The sequence below is a fragment of the Motacilla alba genome, chromosome Z (genome assembly GCF_015832195.1).
Source record: "Motacilla alba alba isolate MOTALB_02 chromosome Z, Motacilla_alba_V1.0_pri, whole genome shotgun sequence".
Classification (NCBI taxonomy): Eukaryota; Metazoa; Chordata; class Aves; order Passeriformes; family Motacillidae; genus Motacilla; species Motacilla alba.
Genome location: NC_052046.1, coordinates 774,596 through 786,749, shown reverse-complemented (window position 1 = coordinate 786,749; position 12,154 = coordinate 774,596). Strand labels below are relative to the sequence as shown.

Genomic DNA, 12,154 nt, shown 5'->3' with positions numbered 1-12,154 from the left:
TCCCAGAGCTGAGCTGCTCTGCCATCCCAGAGCTGAGCTCCTCTGCCATGCCAGAGCTGAGCTGCTCTGCCATGCCAGAGCTGAGCTCCTCTGCCAGCCCAGGGCTGAGCTGCTCTGCCATCCCAGAGCTGAGCTGCTCTGCCATCCCAGAGCTGAGCTGCTCTGCCATCCCAGAGCTGAGCTCCTCTGCCATGCCAGAGCTGAGCTGCTCTGCCATCCCAGAGCTGAGCTGCTCTGCCACCCCAGAGCTGAGCTGCTCTGCCACCCCAGAGCTGAGCTGCTCTGCCACGCCAGAGCTGAGCTGCTCTGCCATCCCAGAGCTGAGCTGCTCTGCCATCCCAGAGCTGAGCTGCTCTGCCATCCCAGAGCTGAGCTTCTCTGCCATCCCAGAGCTGAGCTGCTCTGCCATCCCAGAGCTGAGCTGCTCTGCCACCCCAGAGCTGAGCTCCTCTGCCATCCCAGAGCTGAGCTGCTCTGCCATCCCAGAGCTGAGCTGCTCTGCCATCCCAGAGCTGAGCTGCTCTGCCATGCCAGAGCTGAGCTCCTCTGTAATCCCAGAGCTGAGCTGCTCTGCCATCCCAGAGCTGAGCTGCTCTGCCATCCCACAGAGCCTTCTGCAGCTCTCAGATCAGCGTGAGAGCAGCCAGGGCTGCAGTCTCACTGCGAATGCTTCCAGCTGGATGAACCCCTGTCATTTCTGCACTCGGGACGATCCCAGTGCTGCCCCGTTCGTGGCTGGCAGGCAGGGACTGGTGTTACCCGGGAGCAGGACATGCAGAGCAAAGCTCTGCTGCATGGCTTGGCAGCTGGATTTGGGCAAAGCCGTTCAGCTGCTGCTGCTGGAGGCACATCTTGACTCTGTGTGGACCTGCCTGCCCCGTGTGCTCCCGCGGGACTGCGGCCGGCGCCCAGCCTGGTCCAGCACGGCTCGGAACGCTTCCCCCGTGCCTCCCGTTCTGCACGGGGATGGCAGGACTCACCCGTGGCACCACCTGCAGCTGAGGAGGTTCTGTCCCCGCGTCCTGCGGGTGCTGCACGGCCCCGAGCTGGCTGGCGTGCTCCCCAAACTCGTGGGGCTGGCGCCAGACTGAGCTCAGCCCTCCACGGACCATCGGCTTCACCCATCCGTTCTTCAACCAGAGCCTTCCCAACGGGAATAAAAATACTCTTAGGACTAAGGATGGCTGCTTTGTCAACAAAACAGCAAAATAATCTGCATTTATTTCTATCTTAAACATATCTACCTTATGCAAATCAATGTGAGCCTGCTGGGGCGCTTGTGAGAACAGTTCCAGCCTGATCTGTGCGGGGTTGGCTGTGCCTGGGAGGGTCACTGCTCAGCTGAAACTAAAACTGTATGTCAAATGTGAAGTGGTTGGGGTTTCTTCCTACTTTATAATGTAACTCTATTGAAATGTGTGTTCTAGTCTTCTATTTTCTTAGTAAAATGCATTCCCTTTGCCTAAGTCGTACCTGATGTTTTTTACTCTGAAAAAAAAACCAAAACAAAACCCAAAAATGCTTGATCTCTTCAGGACTGGGAAAAGTCCCATTGCCAAGGGGCTTTGTAAATGGTTGGATGTGATCGTCTTTAAGGTCTTTATTCCTAGAGTCACGGAATCAGAGGATGGTTGGAGTTGGGAGGGAATCTAAATGACCATCCAGCCCCATTCCTGCCATGGCAGGGACACCTTCCACTGTCCCAGGCTGATCCAAGCCCTGTCCAGCCTGGCCTGGGACACTGCCAGGGATGCAGGGACAGCCACAGCTGCTCTGGGCACCCTGGGCCAGGGCCTGCCCACCCTCCCAGCCAGCAATTCCTGCCCAATATCCCATCTGGGCCTGCCCTCTGGCCCTGGGAAGCCATTGCCTGGCTGCTGGCCCTGCATGCCTTGTCCCCAGTGCCTGGGCAGCTCTCCTGGAGCCCCTGCAGGCCCTGGCAGGGGCTCGCAGGTGTCCCTGGAGCCTTCTCTGGTGCAGCTGAACAGCCCCAGCTGTGCCAGGCTGGCTCCAGAGCAGAGGGGCTCAGCCCTGGCAGCATCTCCGTGGCCTCCTCTGCGCTGGCTCCAGCAGCTCCACGTCCTTGTGCTGTTGGAGCAGGGCTGGGGCAGCTCTGCAGGTGGGCTCTCACCTGAGCCCAGAGCCGGAGGGGCACAATCCCCCCTGCCCTGCTGCCCACGCTGGGGCTCAGCCCAGGGCAGGGGGTTCAGGCTGGGGCAGGTCCAGCTCTCCCCCACAGCACCCCCAGCTCCTTCTCCCAGGGCCGCTCCCTCTGCTCACCCCCAGCCCGGGCTGATCCCGGGGTTTTCCTGACCGGGTGCAGCTCCAGCACTCGCTGTTTCGGACCCAATCGGTTGCGGGGATCCGCTCGCCCGGCGCTCCCTCAGCCGGAGGCGGCCGCAGGGCGGGCTCCCCTCACGGCCCGCCCCGCCTGACGCCGCCCGCGAGGTAAGGCCGGCACCGCGCCGGGCTGGGAGCGGGACCGGGCTGGAACCGGGACCGGGGCGGGTCGGGAGCGGGGCCGGGTCCCCACAGCCCCTCCCGATGTCCTCGCAGGCCCCGCGGTGCGGTCCCCTCGCCCCGAGCCCGGGCGGAAGCGCGGGAGGAGCCGGGGGTGGCTGAGGGGAGAGCGGCCGGGCCGGCAGCGAGAGCCCGGAGCCTGCCAGGGCCTGAGGGGCTCCAGGAGAGCTGCCCAGGCACTGGGGACAAGGCATGCAGGGCCAGCAGCCAGGCAATGGCTTCCCAGGGCCAGAGGGCAGGCCCAGATGGGATATTGGGCAGGAATTGCTGGCTGGGAGGGTGGGCAGGCCCTGGCCCAGGGTGCCCAGAGCAGCTGGGGCTGTCCCTGCATCCCTGGCAGTGTCCCAGGCCAGGCTGGACAGGGCTTGGAGCAGCCTGGGACAGTGGAAGGTGTCCCTGCCCGTGGCAGGGGCTTGGACTACAAGTATTTTCAAGGTTCCTTCCGACCCAAACCACTCAATTCTTACATGGTTCCATGATTTTACACAGAGGAAAAGGAAAATGCAAATATTTGCATTTGCAAAGTGTTTATTTCTGCATTTGGTTTGAGATGGACATGAAGCATGGCTCCCCCTGAGCCCCCACGGTCAGGTTGCACCTTGGTGTGTTTGGGAGGACCCTGCAAGCCACCTGGGAGGAGAGTGCTTGCTTTTGGAATTCCAGAATCCTGGAATGCTTTGGGTTAGAGGGACCTCAAAGGCCATACAGTGCCACTCCCTGCCAGAGAGATTGGCACAGAGATTGGGGTGAAGCAGGTGTCCCCTGGGAGAGGTGAGCCTTCCCCCTCTGCACCTCCGGGCTGCCCGCTCCTGAAATCCGGGAATGGTGTTTAAATGTCAGCAGGGACCGTTCAGTGAAACTCATCCTGAAAAGCTTCTGGAGGGAAGGCTCACGCAGGAAAAAAACATTTAAACAGAGCTCAGAGGAAATAAATAATGGTGGGGTTAGAGCTTAGGGCTGTTCCAACTGGATAGGGCTGTTTTCCCTGGTAATCCACGCAGCTCTTGTGCTTGGGCTGTGTGTTTGCAATCTTCCAGCAGCATAAGAAGGAAATCTCTGCACGTAAATAATGTGTTGTCTGAAAGTCATATCCTGCTCTAGGCAGGTTTTACTTTTATGTTGTAAGGGAAAGTTAAATCCTGTGGAGGATGCCTTCACTTCAAACAGAAATGTTTGTTGGTTTCCCTGCACAAATACATCGAATCTCAGAATACCCTGAGCTGGAAGGGACCCCCAGGATCACCCAGCCCAGCTCCTGCCCTGCACAGACCCCCAACAATCCCACCCTGGGCATCCCTGGCAGCGCTGTCCAAGGGCTCCTGGAGCTCTGGCAGCCTCGGGGCCGTGCCCATTCCCTGGGGAGCCTGGGCAGTGCCAGCACCCTCTGGGCAAGAACCTTTCCCAAAATCCAGGCAGACCCTCTCTGGCCCAGCTCTAGCTGTTCCCTGGGAGCTGTCCGTGTCCCAACGCCTGGCACCTGTGCTCTGTGTTCCAGCAGGCACCTAGTCTGTGTTCCAGCACACACTGTCCCATGTTCTGTGTTCCAGCACACACCTGTCCTGTGCTCTGTGTTCCAGCAGGCACTGTCCCGTGCTCTGTGTTCCAGCACACACCTGTCCTGTGCTCTGTGTTCCAGCAGACACCTGTTCTGTGTTCCAGCACACACCTGCTCTGTGCTCCAGGTGCCCTCTGTGTTCCAGCACACACCTGTCCTGTGTTCTGTGTTCCAGCAGGCCTCTGCTCTGTGTTCCAGGTGCCCTCTGTGTTCCAGCAGACACCTGCTCTGTGTTCCAGCAGGCTCCTGCTCTGTATTCTGTGTTCCAGCAGACACTGTCCTGTGCTCTGTGTTCCAGCAGGCCCCTGCTCTGTGTTCCAGGTGCCCTCTGTGTTCCAGCAGACACTGTCCCGTGCTCTGTGCTCCAGGTGCCCTCTGTGTTCCAGCACACACCTGCTCTGTGTTCCAGCAGGCTCCTGCTCTGTGCTCTGTGTTCCAGCACACACCTGCTCTGTGTTCCAGCACACACGTGCTCTGTGTTCCAGCACACACCTGCTCTGTGTTCCAGCAGGCTCCTGCTCTGTGCTCCAGGTGCCCTCTGTGTTCCAGCACACACCTGCTCTGTGTTCCAGCAGGCTCCTGCTCTGTGCTCCAGGTGCCCTCTGTGTTCCAGCAGGCTCCTGCTCTGTGCTCCAGGTGCCCTCTGTGTTCCAGCAGGCTCCTGCTCTGTGCTCCAGGTGCCCTCTGTGTTCCAGCAGGCTCCTGCTCTGTGCTCCAGGTGCCGCGCCGGGATGTCTCTGGAGATCACCTTCCTGGGCACGGGCTCGGCGTTCCCGTCGCCGTCCCGCGGCGCCTCGGCGCTGGTGCTGCGCCGGGAAGGGCAGTGCTGGCTCTTCGACTGCGGCGAGGGCACGCAGACGCAGCTCATGAGGAGCCACCTGCGAGCAGGTTTGTGCCGCCGGGGGAGGGCAGGGACAGCTTCGGGAGCTGCCGGCGCGCAGGGCAGCGAGCCCGGCGGGGCTGCCTCGGGCGGGGCTGCCCAACCTGCTCCGCAGTCATCCCCGGCCGCCCCTCTGCCTCCCACGGGCAACCTGGATTAATTCATCGGGCTCGGCGATGCCGCAGAGCAGCTTCAAACAGGAACGGTTTGTTTGTTGTTCGTCTGGAGGCAGCTCTAGACAAACCTGCGGTGAGGCTGCCTGCGGGTAAATGTCTCTTTCCAAGCAGGGCTGTGTGTATCGGGGGTAACTTTCACCTTTTGGTGGATAAATCAGAAATAAAGCTCACCTCGCTGTCGCAGTCACTGTGCTTCCACAGTCCTCAGTGGCTGGAGCTGACGTTTCTCCCCCAGAGAATGAAGATGAATTGTCAGCCACAAACAGAAATACCAGCTCCCTGCTCTTCCAAAACCTATCAGGGAATTTAATGGCAGGTAGATGGAGTAGTTTCTGTGAAATTGTTTACTGAATCCATCTTAAGACGAAAGAAGGCGATTCTGTCACTCCTGTGGCTCAGTCCCAGCAGGTGCCAGAGGAAATGCCTGGCAGTGTGGGAGTGGGAGCTCAGCAGAGGAGGCAGAGGCAGCCTGGTGAAGGGACACAGGTCTGCAGCCAGAGAGTTCTGGGCTCGTCTGACCCAGCTGGGGCGGGACAGCCCAGGCACCGAAGCAAGCCCAGACATTTACTGAGCAATGTTTTCTCTTGTTTTAAACAAACCAGTCAGCAACGGTGGGGCCGTTGCCTCTTAAGAAGCTCTGAAATCCAAGCTGCAGGCTGCTTTGGTCTTGGTTATTCTTGATTTTGTTCGTTTCATGGGCTAGAGTCAAAAGGAGGAGCAGCACGAATCCCTCATTGTGCTCCTCGTTAGTCTGCAGTTTTCCTGTGAGATTGAAGCTCACGTGCTCCCCAGCACTTCTTTCCTTTTCACGTGGCAGATGTCACCAGCCTGGCCCGTTCCATGCTTGTAGAATGCTTGGCTCAGGAGGAGCTGAACCTTGCATCTCTGCAGCCTTTCCTTGGCCATATCAGGCCAAAATCTTCCTTGCATGGAAGCGACGGGACAAGAAATACCTTTTGGTTTGGGATTTGTTTGCTAAGCACTGGTTTTACTTTCCCTCCTCGCTTGTTTCAAACACCTTGCCAAGCAGCGATCATTTCTGAGTCGTTACATTGTTCATTTTCCTGACTTTTCCTGACTTTGTCTTTTTTTGTTCTATTCCACAGCCAGAATTACCAAGATTTTCATCACTCACCTGCACGGCGACCACATGTTTGGACTTCCTGGGCTGCTGTGCACGCTCAGCCTGCAGAGCAGCCCTGATGGCAGCAGAGCACCCGTTGATATTTACGGGCCCCTGGGTCTGCGGAGCTTCCTCTGGAGGAGCCTGGAGCTGTCCCACTCCCAGCTCCTCTTCCCCTGCGCCGTCCACGAGCTGGTCCCCACGCGGGACCAGTGCCCCGCAGAAGAATTCAGGGACTTCTCTGGCTTGGACCGAGGCGAGGCGCTCGCCCAGGCACCTCCAGGGAGAGTTCTGCACCTGGATCCGGGAGAAGACTCCTACTTGCTGCTGGAGGACGAGCAGCTGGCTGTGAGGGCGTTCCGCCTCTTCCACCGCGTGCCCTCCTTCGGCTTCGTGCTGGAAGAGAAGCCCCGGCCCGGGAAGCTCGATGTGCGGAGACTGGAGGAGCTCGGTACCTACTTTGACTTATTTTTCCTCTTTTTGCTTCTTTTATCACCACCTTCCCACGCGCTCTAGCAAACCTGAGCTGCTGTATCTCTCCGTAGCCTGTTTTAACTCGGTTTTCCCTTTTTTATCGAAGGCGTTTTGGCACCTGACCTCCAGGCAGCACTGTGATCCCGTGTGTGACACTGGTGCCAGGGAATGGCACGGGCCACTTTCACGCTGGCAACAGCTGACGAGTTCAGGTGCCAGAGTTTAAACAGCTCGGCTTTCAGGAAAACATATGGCCAGTGTACTTGCATGATTTTCTTGACTTTAATACGAGCAATATAGTTGGGTTTTTTTGATACAGCTTCCCTGAGCAGTTTCCCTGTGGCTGCCTCATCCCTGGAAGTGTCCAAGCCCAGGCTGGAGCCCCCTGGGACAGTGGAAGGTGTCCCCGCCCATACTTTGAGGTGCCTTCCAACCCAAGCCATTCTGGGATTCCATTTTTTCCTTCAGACACACTTCCTGCTAAGGTTACAAGCTCTTCATTTATACAACAAATGTGAAATACCAATCGATGTTCATGCTGAGCTTGTGCGTTTTTTCCCGTGAGTCAGCTCTTTGTCTAGCACACCTCGAGTGCTGTTTTCTAAAGCTGGCGCGGCTATCCCAGCGTGGTCGGTGCAGCACTGACGGGCTGTTTTGCCTTTCCCTGGCAGGAGTCCCTCCAGGCCCCTTGTACGGGAAGCTGAAGAGCGGCAGCGCCGTCGTCCTGGAGAGCGGCGTGACGGTGCGTCCCGGGGACGTGCTGGGAGCGCCCGTTCCCGGCAGGAAGCTCTGCATCCTGGGCGACTGCTCGGGGCCCGTGGGGCCGGCGGCCGAGCGGCTGTGCCGGGGCGCAGACCTGCTGGTGCACGAGGCCACGCTGGGGGACGAGCAGCGGGACACGGCGCTGCAGCGCGGGCACAGCACCCCCGGCGCGGCCGCGCGCTTCGCCCTGCGCTGCGGCGCCGCCAGGCTGGTGCTGACCCACTTCAGCCAGCGGTACCGGCCCGACGGCCACGGCCGCGACGAGCTCGGCAGCCTCCAGAGGCAGGCAGAGGCCGTGATGGGCGGCCAGGAGGTGACGCTGGCCGAGGACTTCATGACCATCGAGATCCCAGTGAAAAAGTGAAAAGCGAGGGCGTGGTGACCGCAGAGGCCCCAGCGGAGCGGTGAGAACCGAGGGCTTCATCGTGAGATCCCCGTGAAAAACGAGGACTTTGTGACCACAGAGATCCCAGTGACGCAGTGAAAAACAAGGACTTCATAATGAGATCCCAGTGAAACAGTGAAAACTCAGGATTTGTGTCCATAGAGATCCCAATGAAACAGTGAAAAACAAGGACTTCATAACAAGATCCCAGTGACACAGTGAAAAACAAGGACTTCATTATGAGATCCCAATGAAACAGTGAAAAACAAGGACTTTGTGACCACAGAGATCCCAATAAAACAGTGAAAAATGAGGACTTTGTGACCATACAGATCCCAGTGAAACAGTGGAAAACAAGGATTTTGTGACCATATAGATCCCAATGAATCAGTGAAAACTCAGGACTTCGTAACAAGATCCCAGTGAAACAGTGAAAAACAAGCACTTGGTAACAAGATCCCAGTTAGACAGTGAAAAACGAGGACTTTGTCACCACAGAGATCCCAGTTAAACAGTGGAAGCGCAGGATTTGTGGCCACAGGGATCCCAGTTAAACAGTGGAAGCTTGGGATCTGTGGCCACAGGGATCCCAATGAAGCAGTGGAATCTCGGGATCTGTGGCCACAGGGATCCCAATGAAGCAGTGGAAGCCCGGAATTTGTGGCCACAGGGATCCCAAAGAAGCAGTGGAAGCTCGGGATCTGTGGCCACAGGGATCCCAATGAAGCAGTGGAATCTCGGGATCTGTGGCCACAGGGATCCCAGTGAAGCAGTGGAATCTCGGGATCTGTGGCCACAGGGATCCCAGTGAAGCAGTGGAAAACAAGGATTTTGTGACCATATAGATCCCAATGAATCAGTGAAAACTCAGGACTTCGTAACAAGATCCCAGTGAAACAGTGAAAAACAAGCACTTGGTAACAAGATCCCAGTTAGACAGTGAAAAACGAGGACTTTGTCACCACAGAGATCCCAGTTAAACAGTGGAAGTGCAGGATTTGTGGCCACAGGGATCCCAGTTAAACAGTGGAAGCTTGGGATCTGTGGCCACAGAGATCCCAGTTAAACAGTGGAAGCTCGGGATCTGTGGCCACAGGGATCCCAATGAAGCAGTGGAATCTCGGGATCTGTGGCCACAGGGATCCCAGTGAAGCAGTGGAATCTCGGGATTTGTGGCCACAGGGATCCCAATGAAGCAGTGGAAGCCCGGGATTTGTGACCCCAGGGATCCCAGTGAAGCAGTGGGAGCTCGGGATCTGTGGCCACAGGGATCCCAGTGAAGCAGTGGAAGCTGCTCGGGATTTATGGCCACAGGAATCCCAATGAAGCAGTGGGAGCTGCTCGGGATCTGTGGCCACAGGGATCCCAATGAAGCAGTGGAAGCTCGGGATCTGTGGCCACAGGGATCCCAATGAAGCAGTGGAAGCTCGGGATCTGTGGCCACAGGGATCCCAATGAAGCAGTGGAATCTCGGGATCTGTGGCCACAGGGATCCCAATGAAGCAGTGGAATCTCGGGATCTGTGGCCACAGGCATCCCAATGAAGCAGTGGAAGCTCGGGATCTGTGGCCACAGGGATCCCAATGAAGCAGTGGAAGCTAGGGATCTGTGGCCACAGAGATCCCAGTTAAACAGTGAAAGCTCGGGATCTGTGGCCACAGGGATCCCAATGAAGCAGTGGAAGCTCGGGATCTGTGGCCACAGGGATCCCAGTGAAGCAGTGGAATCTCGGGATCTGTGGCCACAGGGATCCCAGTTACACAGTGGGAGCTCGGGATTTGTGACCCCAGGGATCCCAGTGAAGCAGTGGAATCTCGGGATCTGTGGCCACGGGGATCCCAATGAAGCAGTGGATTCCCGGGATCTGTGACCCCAGGGATCCCAGTGAAGCAGTGGAATCTCAGGATCTGTGGCCACGGGGATCCCAATGAAGCAGTGGAAGCTCGGGATCTGTGGCCACAGGGATCCCAATGAAGCAGTGGAAGCTCGGGATCTGTGGCCACAGGGATCCCAATGAAGCAGTGGAAGCTTGGGATCTGTGGCCACAGAGATCCCAGTTAAACAGTGAAAGCTCGGGATCTGTGGCCACAGGGATCCCAATGAAGCAGTGGAATCTCGGGATCTGTGGCCACAGGGATCCCAATGAAGCAGTGGAATCTCGGGATCTGTGGCCACAGGGATCCCAATGAAGCAGTGGAATCTCAGGATCTGTGGCCACAGAGATCCCAGTTAAACAGTGGAATCTCAGGATCTGTGGCCACAGGGATCCCAGTGAAGCAGTGGAATCTCGGGATCTGTGGCCACAGGGATCCCAGTTAAACAGTGGAATCTCAGGATCTGTGGCCACAGGGATCCCAATGAAGCAGTGGAATCTCGGGATCTGTGGCCACAGGGATCCCAGTTACACAGTGGAATCTCGGGATCTGTGGCCACAGGGATCCCAATGAAGCAGTGGATTCCCGGGATCTGTGGCCACGGGGAAAGCTGAGGGCCGATGCCGCGCTCTGCGGGGCGGTGGGAACGGTGGAGCAGCCGGCTGAGCTGCGCGGGGGCACAGGGAGCAGGGGGGTGGCCCAGCGCTGGAAGTGGCAGCAGGGCCTTTGGCACCCAGTTTTCTCCTCAATAAACGGAGTTTAGGCTCCGGGTCAGAAGCGGATTAAGGATTCGATCCATTCGAAGCTCTGCAGCATCAGCACTGCGTTTCCACAGCCAGTAACTCTTGGCGAGCATGCTCTGGGAGTCTCTGGGCAGGTGGCGAGTACTCTTTATTAAACTGTCCCTCCAGGTGCATTTTAAGGGGTAAATTATCCTGAAAGAGGCACATTTGTGTCCGCAGAAAGGCCCCTGAGGCGGAGCTTCCCCTGCACGTGCTCAGCCTGTTTCTGCAGGGGCTTCTTTCCTTCCCTTTAGGGACACACACACCCTGCTCTTATCTCCTGTCCTCCCCACCTCAGACTAGAAGCTGGGGTTTCCCAAATTTTAGCTGGGTTTGCTGATCCAAAGGCTGCGAGGGATTTTGAATCGAGGTGAGATTTTTGAATTGGGTTTGATGATGTGATTTATTTTTTTATTATATTTTACATAAGTAAGGAAGGTGAGCTCAGCTCACGTCTTGATAGAACAGCTCAGAAGGTCACAAAACTTCTAGATAAAAAAACTTTTCAAGACTTATTAACTAATAAAACACTGTCAACAAGAACTTAATCTTTAAGTATTTTATCTTACAGATTCACGCTGCAGTGTAAGTTTTTTTAGTTAATTATATTACAACACACAAACTTACAGCACTGTATTTTAAATTTCATAACTACTTTTATTTTTCCTATATCTTAAGATTTAAAACTCCAAACTTTCCTTTACTTAGCTTAATGTCTGCCTGCTTCAAACTACAAATCCACATTCTCGCTTCCAACGCTTACCTTTAGAAACCTTTTCCAGAATCTCAAATCAAATCCCGTGTCTGATTCTAAACATTAACTTACCCAAAAATTCTAACAATTTCTAAACTTTATTCTAAAAATCCTAAACTTTAACAAACCCCGAGCCCTAAAAGTTTCTCGCATTCCAGACTCCACCAGGAAGCAGAAGCGGTGCTCCTGGGAAGCCTGGCCTGAGTCCCCCCTGGCAGCTGGGAGCCCCCCAAGCCGGGTGTGGGAGCAGTGCCAGCGCCCGCGCTGCTCCTGCTGGGGCCGGAACGCGGCAAAGCCCAAGGGAGGAGGAGCAGGGGTGAGGATCCCCGGGATCTCTGCCTGGATTCCCTGGAATCCTGGCTGCGTGGAGCAAGACGAGATCCACGGGCTGTCCCCGTCCTGCACACAGCCTGTGAACCAGAACTGGATGGCACCAACGTCCACGCTTTGGCTCCAAATGTGCCCCAGATGCCGAGGGATGCTCTGGTTTCCTGGGACAGCGCTGCTGGGAGGAGCGGCAGCGCGAGGAGCCTGAAACTCGCTGATCTCTGCTTTTCTCTCAGACATGCCCTGTAAAAACATGTTCTGCCTCCCCACAGACCGTGCTATTTTTGACAAAAGCAGTGGCCCGAGCAGAGCCCGTGGCACCAGACGCAGTTTTGGGCGTCGGGAGCGGAGCACGCTCCCGCTGCGCCGCGTTTCGCGCAGCGGCAGGACGGCTTTGTTGTGCTGACCCGCTGACAGAAGAGCCCAAAGCCCCGTTGTGACACGCACCCACAGCTGGGACAGGCAGAGCAGGGCACGGCTCCCGGCCTGTGCTCTGGGCTCCGAGTCCTGCCTCGGAAGGGCTCGTTTGGGCGCAGGGCAGC

General features: G+C 56.9%; 1 protein-coding gene across 5 annotated transcripts; it reads left to right on the top strand.

The window, feature by feature from the left end:
* The first annotated feature begins 2,414 nt into the window (after positions 1-2,414).
* ELAC1 (elaC ribonuclease Z 1) lies at positions 2,415-8,690 on the top strand. Of its 5 annotated transcripts, none has more exons than XM_038124365.1 (4): positions 2,415-2,448; positions 4,794-4,963; positions 6,238-6,705; positions 7,400-8,690. In XM_038124365.1, the coding sequence occupies exons 2-4, from the start codon at positions 4,807-4,809 to the stop codon at positions 7,852-7,854; spliced, it is 1,080 nt and encodes a 359-aa protein (XP_037980293.1). In that variant the 5' UTR covers positions 2,415-2,448; positions 4,794-4,806; the 3' UTR covers positions 7,855-8,690. The 5 variants fall into 5 exon arrangements, with proteins under 5 accessions (XP_037980293.1, XP_037980289.1, XP_037980290.1 ...); XM_038124361.1 differs by having other exon boundaries at positions 2,421-2,448; positions 4,774-4,963; XM_038124362.1 differs by having other exon boundaries at positions 2,425-2,448; positions 4,771-4,963.
* Positions 8,691-12,154: the final 3,464 nt, after the last annotated feature.

Bases quoted from the DNA above. Each gene is read 5' to 3' on its own strand.
- ELAC1 (XM_038124365.1), top strand. From the start codon at position 4,807: ATGTCTCTGGAGATCACCTTCCTGGGCACGGGCTCGGCGTTCCCGTCG. The intron at 4,964-6,237 runs GTTTGTGCCGCC...TCTATTCCACAG, and splicing joins GAGGAGCCACCTGCGAGCAG to CCAGAATTACCAAGATTTTC. The intron at 6,706-7,399 runs GTACCTACTTTG...TTTCCCTGGCAG, and splicing joins GCGGAGACTGGAGGAGCTCG to GAGTCCCTCCAGGCCCCTTG.